Source organism: Jaminaea rosea, assembly GCF_003144245.1.
Source record: "Jaminaea rosea strain MCA 5214 unplaced genomic scaffold BDZ90scaffold_12, whole genome shotgun sequence".
Classification (NCBI taxonomy): domain Eukaryota; kingdom Fungi; phylum Basidiomycota; class Exobasidiomycetes; order Microstromatales; genus Jaminaea; species Jaminaea rosea.
Genome location: NW_020289986.1, coordinates 318,769 through 342,421, shown reverse-complemented (window position 1 = coordinate 342,421; position 23,653 = coordinate 318,769). Strand labels below are relative to the sequence as shown.

The 23,653-nt window shown below is 59.0% G+C and overlaps 12 protein-coding genes across 12 annotated transcripts; 7 read left to right on the top strand and 5 right to left on the bottom strand.

The window, feature by feature from the left end:
• The first annotated feature begins 168 nt into the window (after nt 1–168).
• Nucleotides 169–2,126, top strand: BDZ90DRAFT_57048 (hypothetical protein). The gene is made up of 2 exons (XM_025509688.1): nt 169–783; nt 865–2,126. The coding sequence occupies exons 1-2, from the start codon at nt 275–277 to the stop codon at nt 1,883–1,885; spliced, it is 1,530 nt and encodes a 509-aa protein (XP_025360654.1). The 5' UTR covers nt 169–274; the 3' UTR covers nt 1,886–2,126.
• A 240-nt stretch (nt 2,127–2,366) lies between these two features.
• Nucleotides 2,367–4,113, bottom strand: BDZ90DRAFT_222669 (MFS general substrate transporter; the record flags this gene model as incomplete). Its single annotated transcript, XM_025504538.1, has 2 exons — nt 2,367–3,887; nt 3,967–4,113. The coding sequence occupies 2 exons, from the start codon at nt 4,111–4,113 to the stop codon at nt 2,367–2,369; spliced, it is 1,668 nt and encodes a 555-aa protein (XP_025360653.1).
• Nucleotides 4,114–5,403: 1,290 nt separating this feature from the next.
• On the bottom strand, nt 5,404–6,193 carry BDZ90DRAFT_57007 (hypothetical protein). Its single transcript, XM_025509687.1, has one exon. It carries the CDS (start codon nt 5,988–5,990, stop codon nt 5,496–5,498), a length of 495 nt encoding a protein of 164 aa, XP_025360652.1. The 5' UTR covers nt 5,991–6,193; the 3' UTR covers nt 5,404–5,495.
• Nucleotides 6,194–6,991: 798 nt separating this feature from the next.
• On the bottom strand, nt 6,992–9,665 carry BDZ90DRAFT_233634 (hypothetical protein). Its single transcript, XM_025506703.1, has 2 exons — nt 9,375–9,665; nt 6,992–9,312 (listed from the first exon to the last, which is right to left on the bottom strand). The coding sequence occupies exons 1-2, from the start codon at nt 9,557–9,559 to the stop codon at nt 7,185–7,187; spliced, it is 2,313 nt and encodes a 770-aa protein (XP_025360651.1). The 5' UTR covers nt 9,560–9,665; the 3' UTR covers nt 6,992–7,184.
• Nucleotides 9,666–11,253: 1,588 nt separating this feature from the next.
• Nucleotides 11,254–13,512, top strand: BDZ90DRAFT_233633 (hypothetical protein). Its single transcript, XM_025506702.1, has 4 exons — nt 11,254–11,707; nt 11,794–12,112; nt 12,183–12,232; nt 12,324–13,512. The coding sequence occupies exons 1-4, from the start codon at nt 11,392–11,394 to the stop codon at nt 13,373–13,375; spliced, it is 1,737 nt and encodes a 578-aa protein (XP_025360650.1). The 5' UTR covers nt 11,254–11,391; the 3' UTR covers nt 13,376–13,512.
• An 81-nt stretch (nt 13,513–13,593) lies between these two features.
• BDZ90DRAFT_233632 (Metallo-hydrolase/oxidoreductase) lies at nt 13,594–15,164 on the top strand. Its single transcript, XM_025506701.1, has one exon. It carries the CDS (start codon nt 13,787–13,789, stop codon nt 15,104–15,106), a length of 1,320 nt encoding a protein of 439 aa, XP_025360649.1. The 5' UTR covers nt 13,594–13,786; the 3' UTR covers nt 15,107–15,164.
• BDZ90DRAFT_254705 (hypothetical protein) lies at nt 15,150–16,532 on the bottom strand. The gene is made up of 2 exons (XM_025507833.1): nt 15,922–16,532; nt 15,150–15,834 (listed from the first exon to the last, which is right to left on the bottom strand). Exons 1-2 carry the CDS (start codon nt 16,086–16,088, stop codon nt 15,228–15,230), a joined length of 774 nt encoding a protein of 257 aa, XP_025360648.1. The 5' UTR covers nt 16,089–16,532; the 3' UTR covers nt 15,150–15,227.
• Nucleotides 16,533–16,831: 299 nt separating this feature from the next.
• On the top strand, nt 16,832–18,258 carry BDZ90DRAFT_56957 (hypothetical protein). The gene is made up of 4 exons (XM_025509686.1): nt 16,832–17,494; nt 17,563–17,643; nt 17,717–17,967; nt 18,040–18,258. Exons 1-4 carry the CDS (start codon nt 17,085–17,087, stop codon nt 18,192–18,194), a joined length of 897 nt encoding a protein of 298 aa, XP_025360647.1. The 5' UTR covers nt 16,832–17,084; the 3' UTR covers nt 18,195–18,258.
• BDZ90DRAFT_233630 (hypothetical protein) lies at nt 18,208–20,057 on the bottom strand. The gene has a single exon (XM_025506700.1). It carries the CDS (start codon nt 20,043–20,045, stop codon nt 18,336–18,338), a length of 1,710 nt encoding a protein of 569 aa, XP_025360646.1. The 5' UTR covers nt 20,046–20,057; the 3' UTR covers nt 18,208–18,335.
• A 182-nt stretch (nt 20,058–20,239) lies between these two features.
• BDZ90DRAFT_233629 (monothiol glutaredoxin) lies at nt 20,240–21,232 on the top strand. Its single transcript, XM_025506699.1, has 3 exons — nt 20,240–20,322; nt 20,389–20,752; nt 20,823–21,232. Exons 1-3 carry the CDS (start codon nt 20,290–20,292, stop codon nt 20,912–20,914), a joined length of 489 nt encoding a protein of 162 aa, XP_025360645.1. The 5' UTR covers nt 20,240–20,289; the 3' UTR covers nt 20,915–21,232.
• A 127-nt stretch (nt 21,233–21,359) lies between these two features.
• On the top strand, nt 21,360–22,416 carry BDZ90DRAFT_56909 (hypothetical protein). Its single transcript, XM_025509685.1, has one exon. The coding sequence runs from the start codon at nt 21,503–21,505 to the stop codon at nt 22,283–22,285; it is 783 nt and encodes a 260-aa protein (XP_025360644.1). The 5' UTR covers nt 21,360–21,502; the 3' UTR covers nt 22,286–22,416.
• Nucleotides 22,121–23,610, top strand: BDZ90DRAFT_233627 (hypothetical protein; the record flags this gene model as incomplete). Its single annotated transcript, XM_025506698.1, has 1 exon — nt 22,121–23,610. A coding segment is annotated over exon 1 (1,037 nt), but the record flags the coding sequence as incomplete, so codon positions are not given.
• Between the last annotated feature and the right edge of the window lie 43 nt (nt 23,611–23,653).

The following is a 23,653-nucleotide window of genomic DNA, read 5'->3' as shown; positions in this document are numbered from 1 at the left end:
TTGCACCACCCACTACTTGATCGTCACCATCGTATCGAAAGGGCAGCTGCGCAACTTCCATCGCCCTTGCTCACGCAGTACAAGGACCGCGATCCTCTGCCAAAGCCTCATTGCAGTCGCCTGACACTCCCTGACCGACGAGGACGCAACTCCCTTGGTCGTCGATCGCAGCCTCGTCAGCGGTTCACTCCGCTCGACAACCTCGTCCTCGTCCTCCTCGTCGTCCTCCCTTGCTTCTTGTAAGGGCTGCAATTACGTCCAGCATACCTTGGCGATGAGCGGCAGCACATATCGCCGTGTACCCACAGGGGAGAGTGGTCTGCCTGCTCCATCCACATCAGAAGGCCCACGCAGCGGCCTCAGCGCTCGAGGAGCAGCCGCCGCCTCTGCGTTAGCCAGTCCATTGCTCAACAGAATAGGTCATTCACCGCGGAGAAGATGGGCAGCACTAGCAGGAGCAGCTACACTGGTCGTCATCCTCTTTCTCACACTCACGCCGTCGAGTGAAGAGGGGCCCTCTAGACTGCGGACCGCAGCCTGGGGTAACAAGAATGCGAATCCATGGTTCAGACTAGGGGCCAAGGCACCTACAAATGGGCAGTGGAATGATCAAGCCTTTGAGGCAGGTGGATGGGTGCAGGGAAGTGGGAGGAAGAATTTGACCTACGACTCGCCCTTTAATCGAGAAGACTACTCGTTGACAGAGGACGAGTGCGATGCCTTCTTCCCAGGCTTGTGGAAGGAGATTGACAGAAGTGTCGAGTATTTCACTACAAAGCAAAAGTGAGTCAGCGCAGCCATATCATTGCTTAATTCCAGGGAGGAGGAGCTGACTTTCCTGAACACCCTCCCACGCCACGCCAGATTCGACAAGGAATACCTCGAATTCGTCTGCGACGATGGCATCTGGAGCAATGCACGCGTAGTCATCTACGAGAACCAAGTCTATCTCAAGCACTACAAGCAGTCTGACTTCACTCGTTCCCAAGCCGCTCTGCACCTCCTTCACCTCTCGGTCATGACCGCCCGCGAGAGATTGCCCAACGTCGAGTTCTGCGTCAACTTGGTCGACTGGGGATCCCGCGGCAAGTTTGGGCTTGACCGCAGTCCTGACTTGCAGGACGTCTGGCTCATGCCAGACTATGGTTGGTTCGCTTGGCCAGAGCATGTAGGCTCGTACAAGGACTATAGGCGACGAGCAGCAAAGGTGGAGCAGGAGGTTGGCTGGTCAGGAAAAGTGGACAAGCTCTTCTGGCGCGGCTCAATGCGCGTAGGTACGGCAGACAGGGAAAGTATGAAGCAGATGTCAGACGGTCACGCCTGGAGCGACGTAGAGGAAGTACGTTGGGGGGATGGAGCTACCAATGCAGTCACCATGGAGGATCACTGTCGCTGGAAGTTCCACGGCTTCCCTGAGGGCAACACCTACTCTGGGCGACTGCGTTACTTGCAGAACTGCAGAGTGGTCATCGTCACCCACCCGCCGAGATGGATTCAGCATTGGACCCATCTCTATAATGCTGACCCGAACTCGCCGGATCAGAACATCGTCTACGTGGACCCGCCTGCGCCAGATGCTCCCTCCGTCCTCGTCCACGACGAGAAGGGCAATGAGTTCCGCGACGCTACATGGCACAATCTGCCAGCAACGATGGACTGGCTGCTCCGCAATGACGAGCGAGCGAAGCTGATTGCGGACAATCAGTGGGACTTCTTCCGCGAGCGATACATTTCGCCTGCATCTGCGACGTGTTACTGGAGGAAGCTGATCAAAGGATTTGCGAGCGTTCAGCTCTACGATGTGGACTTGAGTGGGAGCGAGACACCGTATGAGACTTGGTTGTTGGGAGGCCATAGGCTGAAGGGCGAGAGTGGAATGCATTGAGGGAGCGAGAGGCGGGCAAGCAGCAATTTCTCTTATCGTCTGGGGCTCCTCATATCCATCTTGATTTCTTGTCACAGCTCGACGAGCCTACTTTTCCTCCTGCTGCGCTCTCGCTGGCTCTCGCTCTTCCCACATCACACACAAAGACATTACCGTATTGCAGACATTCCACTTTGTTCACTCTGAGATCGCGGGAAGAAACGATGAGGTATCTGAAATTCTCGAGACAAGAACGTAACGGAGCGAGACCGAGGCACAGAGCGATAGATGAGGATACAAGAGAGAGGCAAGAAAGGAAGAGAGGGAAGAGGCAGAAGCGATAAGAGGCAACGCATATCTCAAGACCGTGACTGTAACTGAAGACGAGGATGCAGCTGGCTGCTTGCGTTGCTGGCTGTACCGCATGGGATGCATGGCCGGCCCAGCCGGCTTGTCTACGCCTCTTTGCCCTATCTCGGCACTCTTTGCGCTCTCCACGATCTTACAGCGCCGACTTGCCGTGGCCTTCCACAGTGAGAGTGGCAGCCAGGAAAGCAGCCAGACAGAAGATGGCCGCCGAGGTGAAGACGGGTGCTGAAGGTGCTTTTGTGCCAGCGTAGATCTTGATGATGGGCGCCATGGAACCGAAGACACGGTTCAAGCTCGAGGCGACTCCGTCACCCGTTCCTCGTGCGGGAGCGGGGAAAGACTCGGGCGTCATGTGGTAGAGGACACCGTACATGCTGTTCTGGACGAGGGAGTTGGCGCAGTTCAGGCCAAGGTAGGCCGTGTCCGTCGATGCGCCGGTGACGGCGAAGACGAAGACTCCAGTCAAGAGAGTGGAGACGGCGAGGGCACCACGACGTCCTGAGCGGGGCAGCTCGACGAGCCAGGCAGCGATGATCGATCCGGGGACACCGCAGGCTGAGATGATGGCATAGTCGCGGTAGGTTGCGTCAGTGGATGCGGCCGTTGCTACTCCTGAGCCGACGAAGCGTTCGTTGAGGTAGGTGGGAAGGAAGGAGTTGTACAGCGGGTAGGCGAGACCGATGAAGCCCCAGATGAGCCAGAGAGTAATGGTGTTGTATGCCACCTTCTTAGTCGCGAACAAGGGGTTGATGTGAGCCATGTTGGGCTTGAATGACTGAGCGTTCATTCCCTTGACGGACTTGACGAGGTCGCTGGGGATGCGCATAAAGTCGCGAGCAACTGACTTGAGGCCATTGTCGACGACGGGGAGGGCGTCGTCTTCGGCCTCATTGTGCTCTTCACCAGCAGCGGCGCGAAGGATAGCGAGGGACATGACGTCCTCAGGAAGTTCTTTGCCGTTACGGCGGGCGATGTCACGGAGAACAGCGACGGCTTCAGCGTCGCGACCTTGCGAGAGGAGGTACTTGGGCGACTCGGGCAGCTGGAACATGAGGAAGCGCAAAAAGAAGCCGGTGAGGGTGATGGCGCCCAGAGTGTAGAAGGTGTAGCGCCAGCCGTTGTTGGTCGAGACGTCGCAGTATTGAGGGGCGACGGTCGGGTCGGGCTGCGGGTTTGAGTTAGAGCCGGTGCACGAGTAGTTGGCGATGAAGGCCCAAGCGAGAAGAGAGGAGATGAGCTGGCCGATAGCCCAGAAGACGGAGAGGAGCGTGAGGAGGTACTGGTGGGATCCCGGGATGAACTCGAGGAAGAGCATGCCGTCGACGGGCAGGGATCCACCGACACCGAAACCAAGAGCTGCGAGGAGACCGCCGAGAGCCGTGAATGAAGGGGCGGCACCTGCTGCTACACCGAAGACACCGCCGATGAAGAGCGTGGCGTTGAATGAGGGACGACGGCCGATGATGTCTGCGACGATTCCCCAGAGGGCGGCACCGGTGATGAGACCCATGTAGAGGGAGAAGGTCATCCATGGGGTGTGCTGGGCGTCGAAGAACTCGTTGCCTACTTGGGGAAGAATGATGGCGACACCTTGGAGCCAGATGTTGTCGACGAGCCAACCGTAGCCGGACAGGGCGAACAGTTGCCATTGGAACTGAGGAAGAGAGGGACGAGAGATCGAGTCAGTCTCGCAGCGATTTCAAATTACAGTGCCATGCAGCGCTCAAACTCACCTTGCCCATACCAATCTCCTCTTGCAGTACCTTGTTGACCAAGAAGATCTTTCGCTCGTATCCGGGGTCGAGACCAGATGCGTCAACGCGAGCGAGGTCGGCCTTGAGCTCATCGGAGAGATTCTCAGAAGAGTTGATAACAGCCATGTCGTCTTGCTGCTTCTTCTCGTCCAACTTCTCAGGGTCCGAGCCGTTGCTGACGTCGCGCTTCATCTTGGAGTCGTCAATGGGTGACGAGTTGCCCGAGACTTTCTCGACGGTAGGGGACGACATTGTGAGCGTTGGAGGGTGGTGGTGATGGATGGTTGGGCTGGGTGGGGAGATAAGCGTCCGAGGGCGCGATAGGGGGATGCGGGGGGTAAGGGACCTTGTCCTTTGGGATTAGGAATGCGGCACTGGTAGTGGTGGTCGCCGGGGGGGGAAGAGGCGTCTTGAGGACGAGTTGGTTTGTAAGGAAGGGGGGAAGATAGGAACGAAGAGGGCGATGGCGACCGTACTACTTAAACCAAGAGACCTGAATGAGCTCTCACTGTCCTCTACTACCGGCTCCCTGTTTGCCGCCGACCCAGCTCTCCCCTCGCTGCCCCCTCCCCGCGGCGGCGGGCAGTAGTATGCCACCAGTTGGAGTGCGAGAGCGAGCGAGAGATGCGGCGTCCGGACGTTGAGTGACGACGGTAGTGCTGCTCTCGAGTCGTCCGCACTCACTCCTCGGCTGCCCTGTCGAGCACTAAGCCGTGCCCTGCCAACCCAAACCTCAACTCGCTCATCGACGTCCGCCGTCCAGCCCCCCCGCTTGCCCGCCCGCCCGCCTGCCCACCCGCCCACATCTAGGCTCAGGCTCTTTGGTCGCTCCGCGTGGCCCAGTGCATATCAGTGCGCTTCCTCCTTCTCCCCGTCTCTTCCTCTTGGCCCGTACCCAGCCGAAGGGCCAGACAAAAAGACAATGGGCGACCACCTCATCTGGGCCCTGACATAGCCACCCCTTTTCCTGACTGCCCCTCTCCTCTGGTCAAGGCGACTTTGGTAGCTTCGAAGAGGCTCTTCTCTGGCTTAGATTGACTGCCCTTCTGCCTTCCGACGACGCCGCTCGCGCCTTGCAGCCCTTAGCGTGGGGTGCATCACGGGCAGCAAAAGAGCGCTTTATCGTGCATCTAGCTGCCAATCTGCCACAAAGCTCGCCCGACTGGCTCCACGAAAGCCTTCCGCACCGCGCCGGATCGGATCGATCTGAGAAGAGAGAGAGCACAGCAGCAAGCGGGCGGACGCAGTGGCAAGCACAGCCGCCGTCATTGTGCGGGCGACACAGCACCGCGCGGCGCGCAAAAGACAGGCCGGCAAGCAACATCGAGACCGACCGCTTCCGGCCTTGGCCCACCCCACCGCTGCTCTGTGCCACCACTCTTAGCACGGCCTAGAGCGTAGGGCCCAGAGCGTAAGAGAAGTGATCACGGAAATGGCCAGAGCGTGGGAAGTCTTCCTCTCCCTCTCTCTCTCTCTGCGCGCCGCTGCCATCCGCCATCACCGCACAGCTAGCTTCTGCCAACCATTACAGCGGAGGGCCGGCGTGAGCGGCGTCTACGGCAATTCCTGAAACCCTTCGTCGGTAGATCAATTTCGAAGTGGTCCCTGATCCAATTGGCCAACGGAAAATGGACCCAGCAAGCCTCGTCGAATCCTTTGTCCCGCCCGCGTGACTGTGGAAGCTCCGGCAGTTCCAGACCATGCCACACGACACAGACCAGACGAACGAGAGAACGAATCCTTCTTAGCCCGAACAGCCTTTGTGCGTAGAGTGTCAAGGATGTGTAACGCAACGACTGAGCGGACGAAAGTGGACGACGTACCACGCACGACGTCGGGACGCTTTGCAGTCGCAGGCGCCACTCCGAACTTGGCTTCACCCTTGGCGGCTTTGATTTGGTCGCTGAAAGGTCGGCACGCAGAGAGTGGTAGAGGGTAGCTCCGGTATCGGTGAGCCGGTCGGCTCGCGTGGGGAAAGCAAGCATACCGTAAAGCAAGGTCATGTTACGGTCCGCGCTTGCTAGCTGCGTACCCCACGCCCGCTGCTCGACATATCCATCATCGCCGAAGTCACCGGCATAGGATTACCTTGTTTGCTTGCTTGCTTGCTAGCCCCTGTCGTCCGCTTTGAGCCGCGAGAGACGACGACAGTTGGCAGGGTCATATGGGCACTACCGCGAGGCGAGCATTCCCATGCCAATGCTGCCCCCGTCACGGGACGAGCTTGAGCTCCTGCAGTCTGGCAGTACAGAGGGGTGCGGTCACGAGCGTCACCTTCAATGCCTAAGACGCCGCTGCTGCTCGTCCGAGAGACGCGGGTCTATTAGGAGAAGCCGACGAACGCACGGAGGCCGAAGGGCGGTGAGAAGATGGTTACGGTAAGGGGAGACATCCAGTGATTGCGAGGACGATGAAGGCGATGGGTCATGATCATCACAGTGGCGACGGGGCCCCACACCACCCATCTCTTTGTATCTTAATTCGACAGCTTGTCAAACGGGCATCATCGAATCTCCTAATGCCAGATCCAACTCCCGCCACTCGCACACCATCTCGATCGAGCGCACACGGCACGGGGCAAACGAACGATGACATGAGCAGGGCGTTGGGCCCAGAATTTCGCCCTATGGATCGCCCATTGATCATTTAGAGCTCATGATCCAGCGCGGAGATGGGCTCGAATCACTTTGGCGGCTTCGATGATGGTAGCGCTGCGACGCTCCAAGGAGCTACAAGTGGAAGGGAGCGCTGACGCTTCGCGGCGCCGGAAGGAGTTGCAAGCCGATGCCCGCGAGCAGAGCCGCGGCGGCGACGCGTTCGAAGGGGTCCAGCCCACAGCAGCGTCACTGAATTCGTATCAACTGGCTGAGCCTTCCTGACTTATGAATGGTGTGGCTGAGATGATCGTACCAGTGTGATCGATTGATTGCCCCGCAGAGCCAAGACACGGTGTACAAGAGTCGAAGGCGAGAAGTCATGGCCAGATCGAGGTAGGAAAGTCATGAGTTGACGCGATTGTATTCGAAGTGGTGCAAGTGCGACGGATGAGAAAGAGTGAGCCTCGACGACACTTCAGTATCGGAGGGTCAGAGACAGGGGTCTAAGGGTCGTACAGGAAACGCAAGTCATGGCGAGCGATACAGAGTCAGAGTCGAAAAGTCACAATGCGCAAGGAAGTTCACACCCATCACCCCACTCTACCTCCCCTCTCTAAAGCACCCCACGCACCTAACCTCACCATCCTCCCTAACCTTCGCAAAGCTATCCAACTGTTTGCCGCACACGCCTGCCCCGCTGCTGCTTGACACGGAGTACCTCTTGACCACCGCAGGCACGGCTGCGGTGCAGACCAAGCATTTGCGATGCCACGCGCTCCCTGCCGGTCCGGGTACGGACTCGAGTGAGGTAAGACGACCTGAGCACCCGGCGCAGGTGAGCATGCCGCCGTACCTGCTCGCTGGAGCGGCGTTGGCCGTGGTGGGAAGGGTGCCGGAGGATAGCGCTGAGCGTGATGGCGATGCAGGAGGCGAGATTGCGGAACCTGGCGCCCTGCTGAAGGGGGACGACGAGGAGGGCGACCCGCTGCTGGAACCGCTAGCGAAGAAGCCTCGTGCTGGGTTGACCCCACCTGACCCGCCACCAGGGCGGTGCACATTGAGCGTGCTACGGGTGGGAGGAGCTGCCCCTGTTGACGACTTGAACTGGCGAAGAGAAGGGGAGGTGCGTTGCGGCGAGGGAGGACGACGGGAGAGAGTGCGACCCAAGTTGGGCGAGGATGGGCTGGCGACCTTCTCCGCGGACGTCGTAGGAGTAGTCGCTGCCGCCGGAGCCGCAGTTCGATGAATGAACGAATGTACGGCGACCGGCTCGCGACTTTTCCGCTGCGCAGTTGCAGCGCCGACGATGGCGTCGTGAGATGACTCCGGAGTGGACGACAAGCTGCTCGGCCTCGGCAGCAGCTGCTGTGTTGCATGTGAGCGCCTGAGAGAGCTTACGCTAGTGGATGAAGGGAGACGTGCGCCCAATTCGCCTGCTACAGCCGGCGAGCGGGATCGACTGGTCCAATCCACCTTTGCTGGAGGGGGAGCACATGATGGATGAGCCCATGCTGGTAGCTTGCCGTCGTCTTGCTCGCCTTCAAGAGTGGTGCTGGGCATGCGTACAAAGCTCTTCGCTGCGTCAATGACCTGATGGCAGACTGCGCAAGTGAAGCATTCGGCGTGTAGCTGGTGAGAGGTGGGGAGAGTGATGAGGGAGACTTCACGCTGGCCACAAGGCGAAGAGGAGGAGGAGGAGGAGGAGGATGGGCCGTCGAAAGCGCCCTTCCCGCATGAGGCGCACTGCATGTCGTCGACGTTGACCGCAGGCTGTGTCTCACGCTGCCTTGCCTGTGCCTTGATCTCCCTTTGGGCTTTGCTATCAACGTCGTCGTCGTTGCTCTTGACTGGACTGGCACTCCTGCTCCTCGGCCCACCCGATAATGGGGTCCCAAATCGATTCGCCATCTCCGCAATTGTCGGATCCATCTTCTCATGTGCAGCCTTCTGTTTGTCCCTGACTGATGACGCATTGCTACCAGTCGCGCCAGGTGTCTCCTCCCTGCTTCTCTTTGGCCTCGCCCCCTTCGGAATCTTGCCAAAGCAATCCTCACAGCTTGGATTGCCGTTCAGGTCGAGCATGACGTCTTTGCCTCCCTGCTTGGCGCCTGCGCCAGCATCGCAGCCAAAGCACCTGAAGCAATGGCCATGAAAGATGGATCCTCCTACTCCTTTCACGTAGACGCCCGTCTCCTTGGTTGACCCGAGCACGGCTTTGCAACAGGCGCTGCATTCTCCAAGTGAGTACTTGGCCGTGTAGCACGCCTTGCAGAAGAAGCTCTCTTGTCCACCCTGTGCGCCGCACTGAACAGCACTTGCTGGCGGAACGTAGATTGTCGAATCCCTCGCAAAGACTTCGCCGCACTGCCCGCACGCCCACTTGTTCCGGCTTGCAGCAGGCTCAACAAGGGACCCAACGACTTTGCTTAGCCCACCGGATGAGTTGGGGACGACCGGTGAGGCGGGCGTGTGTGGGAGATGAGCCGGAACGTGGATGCCGCTAGAGAGGCTGCGCTGCTGTGATATTTGCGGGCGTTGTAGGTTGGCGGGCGGGGGAGTGGGCTTGGAGGTGCGCAGGTCCCGTGAGATGGAGGAGGGCATGCCTAGCCCGACTGAGGGTGCATTGCCAGACGTGGGAAAAGGTCGCAGCGGGCGAGAGTCTTCCGTGTGAGGGGAGGAAGGCCCATCTTCCTCTGTGGGGGAACCGGCGCCAATACCAGCCAGATACCTGTGCATGAGGAGGAAGGACGTCAGGTCACCTTGCTGGCCTGCTCGGGTGCCCACACTCACCTTGACACCCAAGGGTCCTTTGCTTTCGTGCCTTCATTCCTTCCAACGCTAGCCTTGACCTTTGGTGCCATCCCCAAACCAAAGCAGCGCGAGCATCGCGCCCGAGTAGCAGGAATTCGATCGCCGCACCGCACGCAGAAGGTGGGACCAGAGGCCGAGCTGGGTGAAGCTGCCGCTGTAGCCATCTTGCCACTGTTCCTCCGTCAGTGCAGAGAGAGAAGAGACGACGTAAATGAAGTTGAACAGTAGATGGGAGTCGCGTGAGTAGATGCAGCGTAGGAGGAAAAGGTGGGAACGCGATTGAGCAAACAAACATCTACGGAGGGCGGCGAGGCGGAAGCGCAGCCCCTGAGTCGAAATCTGAGCACGGGCCACCCTCAGAAGAATTCACCGGACGACATCAACATCAAAGATCGCAAGAGCGGGCAAAGCGATTGATGGGACGGAGCGGATAATACGAACATAATACAGAGCATGATACCGAGCGATTTGATGATACTCGAACACTGATCAAAACTCAACTTTCGTCCTGTGTCTATCCTTGGGAGGTCTCTCGCTCCGCCTCATCGTCTTCCTCATCTAGCCGTCCTGACCCAACCGTCCACATGGACGGGTCGACCAATGCGATATTGCGTGTCGCTTCGTACCAGGAGACTTGTCTTGATGCAAAGTCGGTCCCCGCTGCTATGCCTGTGCGCTGTGATCTGCTCTGCCTGGTCTCTACGCTTGCGGTGTCACCCCGGCTATGTCCCGGGGTGATGACCTGGCCTAGCGATGGAACTTGACGCAAGGCCCGAGGTGGAGGAGGAGGGAGTGGCCATTGGCAAGGATCTGGAGCAAGCTCATTCGGACGCGTGCTCACATGCTCAGATGCTGGAGTCGATGGTAGCGCGGTTGAAGATGGCAGAGCTGCCAAGCTGCTGCTCGCGCTGGGGTCAAGCTGATTGTTTCTCCCACAATATCTTGTCGATGGCAGTGGGCGCTGCTCAGTCTCGACGGTATGCGTCGTTTTCACCATGATCCGCAACGGGATAGTAGGCTGCTGAGTCGCTGACAGGCTGCTTCGCTTCCTTCCCAGTCTTCGCGCACGATGAGCCTGCCCTGTTACTGCTTGGTCTGACGCGTCTGAGCGGCTGCCTCGAGCTCGATGCCACTTCCGCACGATCAGGTAGCACGCAGCCCACAGCACTAGCGAGGCCACAAGGATGCTGAGTAGGACCCAGAGGGCCAGAAGAGCAGGAGGCTCAGCGTCGGAAGAGGACGACAGAGAAGGTGAGGGGCGCACAGTATGGGCGGTGGGCTGCGACATGGCGTAGCTGTGGGACTGACTCTGACCCGTGGGCCGACCGAATAGCCTCAGCAGATATGTATAGGTCAGGGAAGAGGGAGATGACAGAGAAATGCTCCGTATCCTGGCTGCTAAGGAAAGCTCTCGGCCTCGTTGACTCCTACTTCCGTCGTTGCTACGAAGACGCGTCAAGCTCACGTCGATACACTGGGCTGATCAGGGCCGACTGACGGCCTGGCTACCTGGGACGAGTCCGGAAGAGGGGTGCAGCCGCCGTTGAAGCTACTTTGATGAGCGCCCAGAGGCTGCTTTGTGCCAGTCAAGTGGGAGGGCCTCATCGAGGACAAAGCGCCTTCTTGCACCGCCTCAGCTCCATTTGTGCTGTCGAGTCAAGGTGAAGCGTGACCATTGTGCTGCCACCCAGCCACCGGGTGCCGAGTTGATGTCACGCTCCGACGAGGGGTTTTGTGATGAAGCGCCATGATGTCGCAGCAAAATCTTGTACGCGTCCGTGAGACAACGCGGTGCGGAGGCAAGGTTGCTGGGCGTCGAGGAGCGGCGGAAGGACGAGGCGTCTCCATCGACAGATCAGCCATCATCGTCAGGCGCTCCCTCACGAGCCGGTCGGCGCGCCTTTCTCAGCTTAGCATTCGACCGATCGTCGTACCCTTTCGCCCAGCGGCTCAGCATCACCGCTACTCCTCGTCCATCGAGCGATCTTCGTCAACCATGAGCCGTTTCAAGATCAAACTCCGCCTCCCTGAACAGGACTCCCCCGGCGCTGGATCAGCATCCATTGGGAGCACGAGCAGCCCTCCGTCGTCTTCAGCCAATCCAACAGCAGCTGCGCCTTTAGCTCCTTCTGCAGCAACGGCAGCAGCGACAGCAGCAAAGGGCTTGGATGCACCGACACCGTTGACTTCGCAAGCGATGAGAGATAACGATCGAGCCTCTTCGAGTAGCATACAGCCAGCAGGCATCACGCAAAGAGCTTCACAGGCCGCTTCGGGCGGCGAAGGGGACGTGAGCATGGCGGCTTCATCAAGTGAGTGAGGGCAATGGAGCTGCTCATCCCATCACACCTTCGTACTGACATCGCCACCCTCTCATCCTCGCCCCCCGCGTGCACAGTGGCCGACGAATCAGAAGACGAGCTTGCCTCTACCTCGTCCGCAGCCGGCGATGGCGACGAAGCTTCCGAAGCTGGTCGTGGCACCCCGTCCTCCTCAACCGCCGCTGGTCGCGCAGCCTTGTCGTCGTCTGCAGGTGATCACGAATCCCCTGCCGGACTCACCAAGCTCCAAAGGCAGAAGCGTTCCGCGAGACTGGCAGAGCTGGAGAAGATGACGGCAGAGGAGATCGATGCATTGCCCGCTGCAAAGAGGCGGGTGGGAGCCAAAGCGAGGGGAGCGTCTGGCCCTGGGAGAGGCTGGAGGAAGGGACTGAAGATGTGAGTGCAAGGACCAGTCGGTGTCGAGCGGCATTCGCTGATGAAGCTGTTTTCATCATTGCCATCGCAGGGGAGATAAGCCAAAGTACACCTTGCCAGATGCTACGCCCATTGCAGAAGGTCAGTCCACCCGCTCTCCTTTTGCACGACACACTCTGGGCCCGTACATGCTCACGATTTCCGTCCTCTTCCCTTGCTGACCCGCCTCTAGGAACACCGACCAGCTTCGATGATTCCCGTCGAGGCTCCCCTTTCTCTGCCATGTCAGGCTCACCGGAGCCCTCGACGGCCCTCCTCCGCGCAGGAAGCGGTCAAGGTTCTTCCTCCTCATATTCCGCAATGGGCGGTCGTCCTCCAGCCTCCTCCGCCTCGGGGCTCCCAGCCACGACAAGCGGCGGCACCCCACTTGTCTTTGCTGCCCCTGGTCAACGTGCAAAGAAAGGCGAGCTCTCCCACACGGCCGCCGCTGCCTTGGCTGGGAAATCGATTCTCCCCTCTGGTCGTGCTCCCGTAGCCGTCGCAGCCGCTATGGCCTTTGGTCCGCCGGTCAAGCCGCCAGTCAAGATAGTGAACGTGTTCCCTCCCGCGTACCCTGCTACGCTAAATCGGACTGAGGTGGGCAAGAGGACCCGCAAGTGGGTGAAGGGAGAGAGACAGTGGGTCAATCTGGCGGGAAGGGTTGTCAGCGTGGGTAGTGCGTGGTGGGGTGGGGAGGATGATGGGTTCGATCCGCAGGGCGATGCAGAAAGGGAACAGATGGCAACGACGGCTGCTGCTTCGGGCGGGGCTGCTATTGGGGGAGGAACAGGTCAGACGGCTGCGGGTACCGGCACGCCCAGCCTCATGGCCGGAGGTAATGCTGGATCGCCTGGTGCGTCTAGACATTCAACTCCGGTCGGTCCTCCTATTGCAACTTTGAGCAAAGCTGAGGCGGCTGTCCTGGGCGCGGCAAACGCGGCAACATCAACGGCGACGAGAGGAGGCAGAGGAGGCTCGACGTCTTCACGAGGAGGAAGGGGAGGATCAACCTCATCGCGGGGAGGCAAGAGCGGCGCTGCTGGATCACCTTCGCCATTCATTAGCGCAGGCTCACCGTCCGGGACAAGCACGCCTGCGATGGGGGCGCCAAGTGGCGCACAAGCTGGCTCGCCTTCGTCGTCTTTGCCCAAGCCCAAGTTCCAGCCTGGGGGAGGAGGAGCGGATTGGAAGAGTGGGGGAGGAGCGGGGGCGGGTAGCCCGGTGCCTGCGGGTACGAAGAAGTGAGCGGTGGACGGATGATCCTGATAGACATGTACCGTAGCCTAGCCCTCCTATTGTGCCACGCTGTACCAGATTACCTGAAGCACCAGCGATCTGGTACATTGTGGATGATGAGGAATCAATCCTGCCTGCCTGCCGCCTCCACAACCCTTGACGGTGTTTCCGCTGCAGGCGGACTGAGCCCTCGATGTCGAGCTTCGTTGCGGCTTCACATTGCCGCTCTTCACAATGAGCTCAGCTCAGCTTACCATTGCATCTCCTCCTTGAGCGCTCCCCGCTGTCACTCAAGAGCTGCAAGGCGTTCGACAGCCAAGAAGACGGCTCCCTGCACCAAAGTCGCGCCGCCATCGAATGGTCTGTCCCTCGCTGCGCCGAGTCGCCAATCTTTCTGCGACCTCAATTCGACGAAGCATCATGACGACCGCCTCGGCAGCCTCCTCTTCGCGCCACGATCCCAGGCTGACCTTCCAATCACCCGCCCAACCTCTCACCCCGCCGGCCTTCTATCGTCCTACCGGCCCCAATGCCCGCCCACCACACTGGCAGCGCCTAGAGCCTCGCGGCTTCAAATCTCCCTGGCCCTCCTCAAACCCACGCATCACAGGGCTATGGAGCTTCCTCCGTACACGCTACTACGACGCGCGAGACGAGTGGCAGGAGCCACCTCTCCCAAAGAAAGGGGAAGGGATGCCTGTAGTACGGGAGGCAAAGTGGCTCGAAGACGGCGGACGTGAGGAGGATGAGCGAGTGCGGCTCACCTGGCTTGGTCATGCGAGCTGCCACCTTCAACTTCCCTTACACGACTCGGCAAAGACGACCCTGAACATCCTTACCGACCCGGTACTCTCGCATCGTTGCTCGCCTGTGCAGTTCATGGGCCCCGCACGCTACACTGAGCCTTGCACGAGCGTCGAGGCTATGGCGCAGGACGATCGTGCTTGGCCACACGTTGTGGTCCTCTCGCACAACCATTATGATCATATGGACTATGGAACAATCAAGGCGCTACTTTCTCGGCCAAATGGGAGAGAGCAGCCCCTTTGGCTCGTGCCTTTGGGGCTGAAGAAATGGTTTGAGCAACATTGCAAGGAGCTGCCGAGCGAAAAGGTCGTCGAATTGGATTGGTGGGAGGAGACCATCGTGGCTGCAGGTGAAGGTCGGGCAGGCGTCAAGTTCACTTGCACACCTGCACAGCATTTCAGCGGGAGGTCGATCAATGATCGCAACCAGACGCTGTGGGCTTCATGGGCTATGCATGTCCTACCAAGCGACACGTCTGCGTCACGGCATCCCAGCGCTCGTATCTGGTTCTCTGGCGACTCAGGGTATCGTTCCCTCCCTCGCGGCTTCCCGACCGATGGTAGCGGCGACGAGTCCTCTCTGCCACACTGCCCCGCTTTTCGCGAAATTGGCCAGCTGCTCGGCCCATTCGACCTAGCACTGATAGCCTGCGGTGCCTATCAGCCACGCAGCATGTTCAGCGAGCTGCACATGAATCCTCGCGAGTCGGTTCAGGTGCACAAGGAGATTGGGGCGAGGAGGAGTGTGGGCATTCATCATAGTACTTTCAGGTTGACGAGCGAGGAGGTCAATGAGCCTGCGAACTGGTTCGTGGAGGAGGGCAGGAAGGCAGGACTGGGGGAAGGTGAGGTAGGGTGCTTGGGTATTGGAGAGACTAGTGTGGTCAAGGTGCATGGACAGGAGGAGATGGAGGGCCAGAAGGCGGCGCTGTAATACCCAGGCGGGCGATATTATGTCACAAACTCGTGCAATTAATAGAGAATGGTAATTCCTCCCTCGCCTGACGCGACCCTGGGGCCCAGCAGCACTTCTTCTTGCCTACGTGAGCGCACACCTAGGCAACCCTAGGCAATGGGAAAACGGGGAGAATCCCGATCTTCTCCTCCTGAAGCAACACCGACAAGCTGATGTACCAGCAGATAATCCCCGCGATCCAGAAGAAGGCTCCCGCGGCATACTGAATGGCCTTCTCGCCTCCCTGGAGCAGGTTAGCGCCCTGCAGAATGAAAGCCAGCACCATAAAGAGGGTGGTTGCCGAGATCGGGATGGAGGTGCGAACAGACCCAACCAGGAGGACAAAGATGGGGATCATAGCGATGAGGAAGAGCATTCCCTGCGCCTGCTGCAGCTGATCCAGCCCAGCCGATATGGGCTCGTTCATCATTTGGGCCGTCTCGATGTACGTGGCTGCAATCCCAGTCCAAGGGAGGAATGTCAAGCTGTACCCGCTCAGGATACCCGAGAGAGATCCTGCGAAGGTGGCGAGGAAAGTAGATCCCTCCGCAAAGGAGAACATTGACGCTGCCATGAGACCTGGGCCGCAGAGCGGGAGACCAATGTTGAGGATGATTTGCCAGTTGCGAAGCCCACGGACCTCGGTCAGGAGGGCGCCGTAGAGGATGAAGAAGGCACCGATGCAGATGAAGGTTAAAGGTACGGGGCTGCGCGAGTTTGAGGGATCAGGAGCAGGAGCGGTGGTCAGTGAGCCGGAGCGAGGCTGCGCTGGCGAATCTCTCGCCCGCACTCACTTTGCGATGCGGCGATGGTAGACGGGGAATCCAGGCTGGCTGCTCTCCATCTTGGTGACGGGAGCGCCCGAGGAGGAGACGGTGTGCTCCAGCTTATTAGGATCAGCCTCGAAGCCCAGCTGCTGGCGCAGCGTGAGCGATTGAGGGCCTGACTTATCTGTTGACATCCTGGTTACTGGCGAGAAGGTAGGGACCTAGAAAGGGGAGAGGAGAGAGATGATGAGAATGAAGGTGAGAGAAGAGGCTGGGATCGAACGCTGGGCGGGGTCGCCAGAGTGGATGAGGTCTTCGACAAGTGTGGGGATGAGAGACAGGCAGGCAAGCTCGACCGCATACACCTGGGCGTCCTCCTGCGCGGGTCAGACTGACATGGCCTGATGGGGTCCGCATCTCGCCTCCAAGATTGCAATGTTCGTCTTCCCTCCTCGTTGCCCCACGAAGGCATCTCATCCCTCGAAGGCGACCCCGCAATGATGACGACTGACGAGCGCAGCGCTCTTGTCTCGCAAAGACCAAACAACGGCATTTGGGCCCCCGTTCGTCTCTGTAAGTCTGAGAGCTGTCGTGCGCCTGCAAGTGATCCGACCGCCATGCCATCCCGCGTCCGTGGTTGCCGTTGGCCATATCCGCTGCACCCAGCCGAAGTTGGACCCGCATCCTCCTCCACCTCGCGACGTCTCCCCCGCACTCGACCTCTGTCAGAGTGGCTCAAACCCCGCACTTTACGGAAGACGAGGACGCGCTCACGTCAAGCGAAGGGAGAAGGGTGCAGCGGGGACTCGAGTGAAGCACGGCGCTTGATCGCGGGCTAAAGCAATGATTTGCCATTCCTGTCCTCTTCCTCTGGTCCCGCTTCTCGTCTCACCCACGGAGATGAAGATCGAGCCGGGGATGCGAACGACAGCAGATGAGAGTAAGAAGCGCTTCGCAGGCTGCCGTCATGGGCAGGTGAACAGAGCGCCGCGTACGTACGTAGCTTGCGGGGCAGGAGCGGCGCTGCATTGAGTCGAGCGTATACTTCGGCCATCGCATCGTACGAGTTGCGGAGGTGTGCGTCTGCGCTCGACATCTGTTCCGATCTCGACGTTGTCTCCCCTTCTCGTCTATCCTCCTCCTCTTCCTCCTCTCTGTTCTACCTATCACCACCAACCCTCTGCATCAAGATGTCAAACATAGCTGGGTCATACCAAGCAGCGGACGCCTCCAACCTCGAAGCAGGCGCAGGCCACCACGATGTCAATCATGGCGCTCACGCTGCCCTCCCCGGCAACCTGAACGGCAATGGCAACTCCACGCTCAACGGGCAAGACAAGGAGTATCACAAGTACAACGCTTCCCAGAACGGTAATGGGCAGTACAAGGGTGGTGCCGGTCTGCACCAAGCCGTCACGCCTGGCGGGCATGCGATCAATGATGAGCTCCTCGCTATCGGGACCGCCCCGAGGCGTATTGCCAATCCGCTGCCCCTTGGTGTGATGGCTTTCGCCACGACAACACTGCTGCTGAGTCTCTACAATGTGGGCGTCAGGGGCATTACGGTACCAAATCAGATTGTGACTTACGCGCTAGCATAGTGAGCACAGCGAGGCATGACGGGGATTAGCAGGACACTGACCTTGCGCTACTCTTCATCATTCCCAGCGGCGGTGGTACTCAATACCTCGCTGGCCTCTGGGAGTTTGCGAGTGGTAACACCTTTGGTGCCACGGTCTTTGTCGCCTTGTAAGTCCTGTCTGCCCACCCCCACTTTCACTCCAAGGCCCCACTCACATTCCCCTGACCTCCTACGCCACAGCGGATGCTTTTGGTGGGGCTTCTCTATGATATTCATCCCCTTCTTCGGCGAGATGGGCATGTACGACGGTGTCCCTGGCGTCTACTCGATGACAGGCGTGGCAGCCAGCGAGGCAGAGAGTGCTATTGGCCTCTACCTCTGGATCTGGTTCGGCATCACTACCGTCTTGCTGTTTGGCAGTGCTAGGTCTTCGATCACACTGATCTCGCTGCTCTTCTTCCTCGACCTAACCTTTGCGATGTTGGGGGCTTGTGAGTGGGAGCGAGGAGCGGGGAGTTGTAAGACTGAGCTGACCCTCATCCCCCCGCGCGGCGCGACCGCAGACTACTACACCGGACACAAGCCCTTTGAGACGGCTGGCGGAGCTCTGGGTATCATTACGGGCTTCAACGCCTTCTATCTCGCGGCGGGCTCGCTGTTGTCGAGGCACACTTCGTACGTTACTCTGCCACTCGGCTCGGTGGCTGTCAAGGACTAAAGGAGAGCGAGGCAGGGCCGAGGAGGAATGCGTGGACGAGTCGAGCTGCAGAGCGCTCGCCCATCTTGTGCTGTGACATCGAATAATCCATTCATTGCTTCGTGTCTCCTTCGCTCGCCTGCCTGGACGGCATTGTCCGCCTCAAATCAACCCCTGCCTCTTGAGCAGCTCATAATCCTTCCTCGAGTACGTGTTGCCACTCTCGTCTTCAACCTCTTCCACGTCCCTCGCCCCACCAACCGCACTGGGCCCTTGAGCCGCCTCCCCTCCCTCCTTGCCTTGCTTCTTCAACTTCTCCGCCAACTCCACGGCGTCCTCAATCTTCGTGACGCCCCAGAAATGCCTCGTGTTGGGCAACCCGAGAGCGCGCATGCCAAATGCGTGCCTAGACTCCTGAAAGTGTCGGTCAAAGTTCTTGCGTCCTTGGTAGACAAAGTCAGAGCAGATCTCGCACTTGTACTCCACGCCCAGCCCGTGCAACTTGTACAGCCACACGGGAATGGGTCGGCCGTCCCAGCCGAGGGGAAGCTTCTTCGGATTGTAGATCTTGTCGTCACCATCATCGTCAGAGCCTTCCCCATCAACACCTTCTGCGCCGCCGCCGCGCTCTTCCGCATCCCCGCCACCCTCGGCCAGACGAGCCATCTCCTCCGCTTCGGCCTGGCGCTCACGCTCAGTAAGAGCTGCGCGACGCTCCACGTTGGAGCGAGTATCGGCACGATGCGTTGCCAACGGGCCCTCAGCGAGGGCGACGATCACTGCCTCGTCGCGGGCGAGCTGCTTCGCCTTCGCTAGCAGTGCATCACGGGCCGCCGCGGCCTTCTTGCCTTCTTGTGAGCCTTTGTTGCCATTCGCGGCACTGCCGTTGGTACCCTGCCGTCTCGCAACAGCTTGCTTGTGCTTCTTCCCGCTCAGATGACCATCGAAGACCGTTTGCTTTGCAAAGGACTTTTGACAGGCGTCGCACCACACACCGCCGTCCTCTGCTGCGCCTGCATTTGGCGGCCGCGGGCCCGACGACGATGAAGCTTGTGGCTGGTCTGAGGAGGTTGCGAACGCATTCCCTTGGTCTGACCACCCTTCCGCCTCTCCCTGATCCCACTTGGCTGCGAATACGCCCTCCGCATCTGCCACCATCCCGTCCACATCGTCGAGTGGCCTTATTTTTCGGAGGAACTCAACAAGGTAGCTGCGCAACCCAGCTAGATAGGAGCGGTACCCGTCTTGTCGTTTCACGTCGACCTCAATCTCGGCCAGTACATGCATCTTATCCAGGTAGGTCAGATAGTTGACTCTCCTGACCCCCTTGAGATTGATATACCGCGAGTGATGCTCGTACACATCGATGTATCTCCCTGCTCCCTCTTCACCGGAGAAGAGTCGGTCGATTGCGTCCGTCGTGAATCCAGCGGCTGCTCCAGACTGAGAAGGAGCGATCAAACCCTCCATTGCTGGAAGATCGAGATTGAGCGTCTCTGGTGGTGCGGCTGGGTATTTCTCATGGTACTGCCGGATGTGGTTGAGTCGCGAGTAGAAGAGGGACATTGACGATTCCATACTGGATGATGATGATGATGACGCCTCAGCGTTTTGCACGCCTGAAGCGAGCGCAGTCAGCTCCTCCTTCTTGACGCCCGTCTCGTCTGCATAAAAGCCACGCAGCGTGTCATTGCGAGAGACGATGCGGTCTGCGAGGAGGGAGGCGAGGTGCGCATTCTTAATGCTCTGTCTGGTAGGAGGAGCCGTCGAAGATGATGGGAGGGTGTTGAGGATTGAAGCAAGAGCAGCCTCGTAGCGCTCTGCTTCTTCGTGTGTGGATCGCGCCACCTCGAAGGGGGAGGCGAGGGACATGGCCGCAGAGGATGGTTTGGATGAACGACGAGTCGTACGATGCTGAGGAGCAGCTGCCATCCGACGCTCCCTCGTCCGCTCTTCTCGATGCTGGTTCCGTCTTGTCTCGCGTGGTCCTGACTTGGATTTCCCAACTCCGCTCCGCCCTCGGCCTTGACTCGCGGCAGCCGGCTCTGGAGGAAGCTTAGCAATTGTCAACGTTCACCCTCCTTGACCTTGACTACCAACAGCTCAATCCACAGTCATGGCTTTCTTCAGACAAGCAACAGCGTCGCTGGTGAGACGCACTGTCGCTGATCAAGGCAAATAGCATACACTGACACCTCTTCTCGACCGCTCGCAGCGCCTCGCCACACGACCTTCGGTCACCTCATTGGCCACGCCCGCAACCACGTCCCACTTCCACTCCTCAGCCCTCCGTCTCGCCCTCTCAACAGACGCCCGCAAGAAGATTGACGCGGCTGTGTCTGCCAATCCCCTCGTCATCTTCATGAAGGGCACTCCCGACCTTCCCATGTGCGGATTCAGCCGCGCCGTCTGCCAGATCATGGAGGTTCAGGGCGTCAAGCCCGACAGCTTGAAGACGTACAACTGCCTTGATGACCCGGAGCTCAGGGAGGGGATCAAGGAGTACAGCAGCTGGCCGACCATCCCGCAGGTGTATGTGAACGGAGAATTCGTGGGTGGATGTGATATTATGCTGTCAAGTGAGTGCAGATTGAACACGGCGTATGGGCAGGGTCAGTCCGCTCATCCTCTTGCACCCCGCGCCATTAGTGCACCAATCAGGCGAACTCGAGCAGGTCTTGGAGAAGGCAGGCGTTCTCCAGCCTCTGCCCCCGCCGTCGCAGCAGCAAGCGCAGTCTTAGGCGGTCAGCTACGGCGGAAACAAAGGATGAAATCCAATCGCGGGTTGATGGACAGCCCACTTCGTCTGCCAGTCATGAATAGTGACATTTTCAGTGCTGGACAGCAGCCGCTCACACAGGGCAATGATTCATTGAGGCTTGATTGTTGAGGTCGATTCGGGGCGATGGCAGCAAGGGAGGAGATGACGCCTTCGCTCCCAGTGACTCATGAAGAGGCGCGCTGATGGTCGAATCATGTCGTCGGCTCATTCATTGTCTGCCACTCTTCCTGTCCCTTGCCATTGCAGATCCTCACCGACAATGACCACTCCTTCTCAGCCCTACCCCTCATTCCATCTGCCTAGCTCCGCAGTGCGGCCCTGTGCCCTCGCCTTCCCATCGATCACCACTTCAGAAGGACCGGTCGACCATTCTCCACTGCTCGCTTCCGCCCATCATCAACAACATCAAGAGCAACAGCGAGATAGGCAGTGCATAGACCCTCCATTCCTGTTTCCCACGACGTTGAGCCACCATCGATCATTGAGCACTTTGCGTGCGGGCAAGGCCAATGTAAGCTGGAAAGATGAGGAGGACCCAATCGAACGGATGCTGATCCAGCATAGCTGCCATCAGCGCTATCATCGGCGTCACGATCATCAACAGCAGTGGCTGGATCGCCATCGTGCCCTGCCTCAACATCGTTCCTCATCCTCTTTGTGCAACCTTTTCTCTGACCATTCTATTGCAGCTTACGATCCTTGCGACAACGAGGACTCGACAGGCAGCATGGAGACGTTGCTCACGCCATCGGACTTTGCACGCCGCTCAAGCACGCCCAGCAGCCGGGCTAGGACCTCGATCTCGCACTCCCATTCGGACAGACACAAGAGAGCCCTCTCTGGCGATGCGCCTCAATTGCCTCCTGCCTCTCTCAGCCACCCCTCTCCTCCCTCCTCTCAGTATCAAGCACCTACAACTCCGATCCTACGCAGGATCAATCTCTCAATCGCTCCTCCACGTCCGTCGGGCAGGTCTCTACGGCCACGACTAGCTCCCTCGATGCTGGAGGAAGCGGGTGTGGATCCTCGACATCGATCTCTCACAAAAGAAGTGCCGCGAGGGTCACATTTTCCTTTGCCCATTCCAATGCGCAGGCCAACACAACAAGGCTCAGAAATGGTAGCTGCAGCGGTCAGTCAGTCATGCTCCTACCAGCCACACGAGCAGAGCCCTCAGGCCGTGTCGATCACCATGCTATCGATGAAGACGACGAAGCTGAGGTCATTGAGGTCATTGATGAGGATGACAGCATCCCCTTCTCCGATTCTCTACCCACGTCCACACCAAGCGTACTCTCAAGGGGGCGAAAGAGGCGCCCTTCCCTTCTGACTGCCCTGAAGGATCGCTTGCCTAGCAAGGGTCGGGCCGAAAGAAGTAGAAAGTACAGCACATCAGCCGTGTCTCCGCAGGAGAGGCCAGAAATTTTGTCACTCAAGATGGAGTGGCCCTTGAGTGCGTACGCTTGCGTATATCTGACGGCGAAAAGCTTGACCTGACGCTCCCTCGCTTGTTCAGACTATCCAGGGTATAATGGGCCCCGCGGACAGCTCGCCCCTTCTGATCGTCGGGTGGGAGATATGGCGAGCCTGGTATGCTATCGCGAAATTCTCGACGGCAAGTGCAACGAGGCTACGGCAGAGGATGACGACTTCGTGAGCGAGGCCCTGGCTCACATGGGCCTGCTGCCAAGAGACGCTAGGAACGGCACTAATCCTGCTTCAGGAAAGGCAAGTACGAACAGCCCCCCTATGTCGAATGGTATGATCAATGGCACCAGCCTTGGCAGCAGGCGTGGCTCCTCCTCCACTTCGACGCACCGTACGACCAGCTCCTCTTCTCCCTCCTCCTGCTCATCCGAGCAAAGGCGCCTAGGTCGCGTCCTATTTACGACGCGATGCCTGCGTCCGTCTTGCACCACCTGTTCTGGGCTATACGAGGCACCGATCGAGATCATCGATGAGGAGGGACACAAATCGGAGTGGACTGCTGAGCCCACTGCAATTAGGAGTAAGGCTGGCAAGAGTAGTGGAAAAGTGATGAATCGCTGGGCTATCCACAGCGATGCGCTTCAGGATCGAGAGGTCGATGAGCGTACGAGAGAAGACTGGCAGGATGGGCCACAAGCGCTTCATCGTAGTCCTCCTGCTCTCTCGTTGGTGGAGCCCTGTCCCACCTCACCCGCTCCGGCCGCTCCCTCAAGCCGATGCTTTTCCCCCTTCTCGACCCGCCTCACCCCCCAAGACCTGACGCATACGAATCTCTCCCTCGGAGGGCCGCAGGGGCAAGTCTATCTCCTCCGACACGAGACTCTCGCCTTCACGCATCGAGTACTCCGACTGCTCTACAACCCGCCCTCGCGTTCGGCGAGCAAGGCGTACTTGGAACTGGCTCACTTTGTGTTTTCAGACTGTACGCTGCAGATCGATCTGGAGAGATGCAGACGAGCGAGGACTGATCTGGCTTTTGTGGTTGGGGCGATTGAGGCGGGCTTGGCTGTTCGGGAGGAGGGGAAGGGAGGCAGAAGTCAGGGAAGGGATGAGTGGGGACGGTTGGCTGGGGCAACGCCAGGTGGCGAGGGTGGTGTTGGACTGTTCTCGAGGCTATTTTCCTCTGACTGACAAAGATCACCCCTATAGCAGCTGGACTGTCTCTCTGATGATCCTCGTGCTGCTGCCATTCTAATCCATTCGATCTTGC

Excerpts from the sequence above, each read along its gene's own strand:
- BDZ90DRAFT_57048 (XM_025509688.1), top strand. The coding sequence starts at position 275 with ATGAGCGGCAGCACATATCGCCGTGTACCCACAGGGGAGAGTGGTCTG. Across the intron at positions 784-864 it reads TATTTCACTACAAAGCAAAA|ATTCGACAAGGAATACCTCG; the intron begins GTGAGTCAGCGC and ends ACGCCACGCCAG.
- BDZ90DRAFT_57007 (XM_025509687.1), bottom strand. The coding sequence starts at position 5,990 with ATGACCTTGCTTTACGGTATGCTTGCTTTCCCCACGCGAGCCGACCGG.
- BDZ90DRAFT_233634 (XM_025506703.1), bottom strand. The coding sequence starts at position 9,559 with ATGGCTACAGCGGCAGCTTCACCCAGCTCGGCCTCTGGTCCCACCTTC. Across the intron at positions 9,313-9,374 it reads AAGGACCCTTGGGTGTCAAG|GTATCTGGCTGGTATTGGCG; the intron begins GTGAGTGTGGGC and ends CCTCATGCACAG.
- BDZ90DRAFT_233633 (XM_025506702.1), top strand. The coding sequence starts at position 11,392 with ATGAGCCGTTTCAAGATCAAACTCCGCCTCCCTGAACAGGACTCCCCC. Across the intron at positions 11,708-11,793 it reads GAGCATGGCGGCTTCATCAA|TGGCCGACGAATCAGAAGAC; the intron begins GTGAGTGAGGGC and ends CCGCGTGCACAG. Across the intron at positions 12,233-12,323 it reads TGCTACGCCCATTGCAGAAG|GAACACCGACCAGCTTCGAT; the intron begins GTCAGTCCACCC and ends ACCCGCCTCTAG.
- BDZ90DRAFT_233632 (XM_025506701.1), top strand. The coding sequence starts at position 13,787 with ATGACGACCGCCTCGGCAGCCTCCTCTTCGCGCCACGATCCCAGGCTG.
- BDZ90DRAFT_254705 (XM_025507833.1), bottom strand. The coding sequence starts at position 16,088 with ATGTCAACAGATAAGTCAGGCCCTCAATCGCTCACGCTGCGCCAGCAG. Across the intron at positions 15,835-15,921 it reads TACCATCGCCGCATCGCAAA|CCCCGTACCTTTAACCTTCA; the intron begins GTGAGTGCGGGC and ends AAACTCGCGCAG.
- BDZ90DRAFT_56957 (XM_025509686.1), top strand. The coding sequence starts at position 17,085 with ATGTCAAACATAGCTGGGTCATACCAAGCAGCGGACGCCTCCAACCTC. Across the intron at positions 17,644-17,716 it reads GCCACGGTCTTTGTCGCCTT|CGGATGCTTTTGGTGGGGCT; the intron begins GTAAGTCCTGTC and ends CCTACGCCACAG. Across the intron at positions 17,968-18,039 it reads CTTTGCGATGTTGGGGGCTT|ACTACTACACCGGACACAAG; the intron begins GTGAGTGGGAGC and ends GCGCGACCGCAG.
- BDZ90DRAFT_233630 (XM_025506700.1), bottom strand. The coding sequence starts at position 20,045 with ATGTCCCTCGCCTCCCCCTTCGAGGTGGCGCGATCCACACACGAAGAA.
- BDZ90DRAFT_233629 (XM_025506699.1), top strand. The coding sequence starts at position 20,290 with ATGGCTTTCTTCAGACAAGCAACAGCGTCGCTG. Across the intron at positions 20,323-20,388 it reads GACAAGCAACAGCGTCGCTG|CGCCTCGCCACACGACCTTC; the intron begins GTGAGACGCACT and ends GACCGCTCGCAG. Across the intron at positions 20,753-20,822 it reads ATGTGATATTATGCTGTCAA|TGCACCAATCAGGCGAACTC; the intron begins GTGAGTGCAGAT and ends CCGCGCCATTAG.
- BDZ90DRAFT_56909 (XM_025509685.1), top strand. The coding sequence starts at position 21,503 with ATGCTGATCCAGCATAGCTGCCATCAGCGCTATCATCGGCGTCACGAT.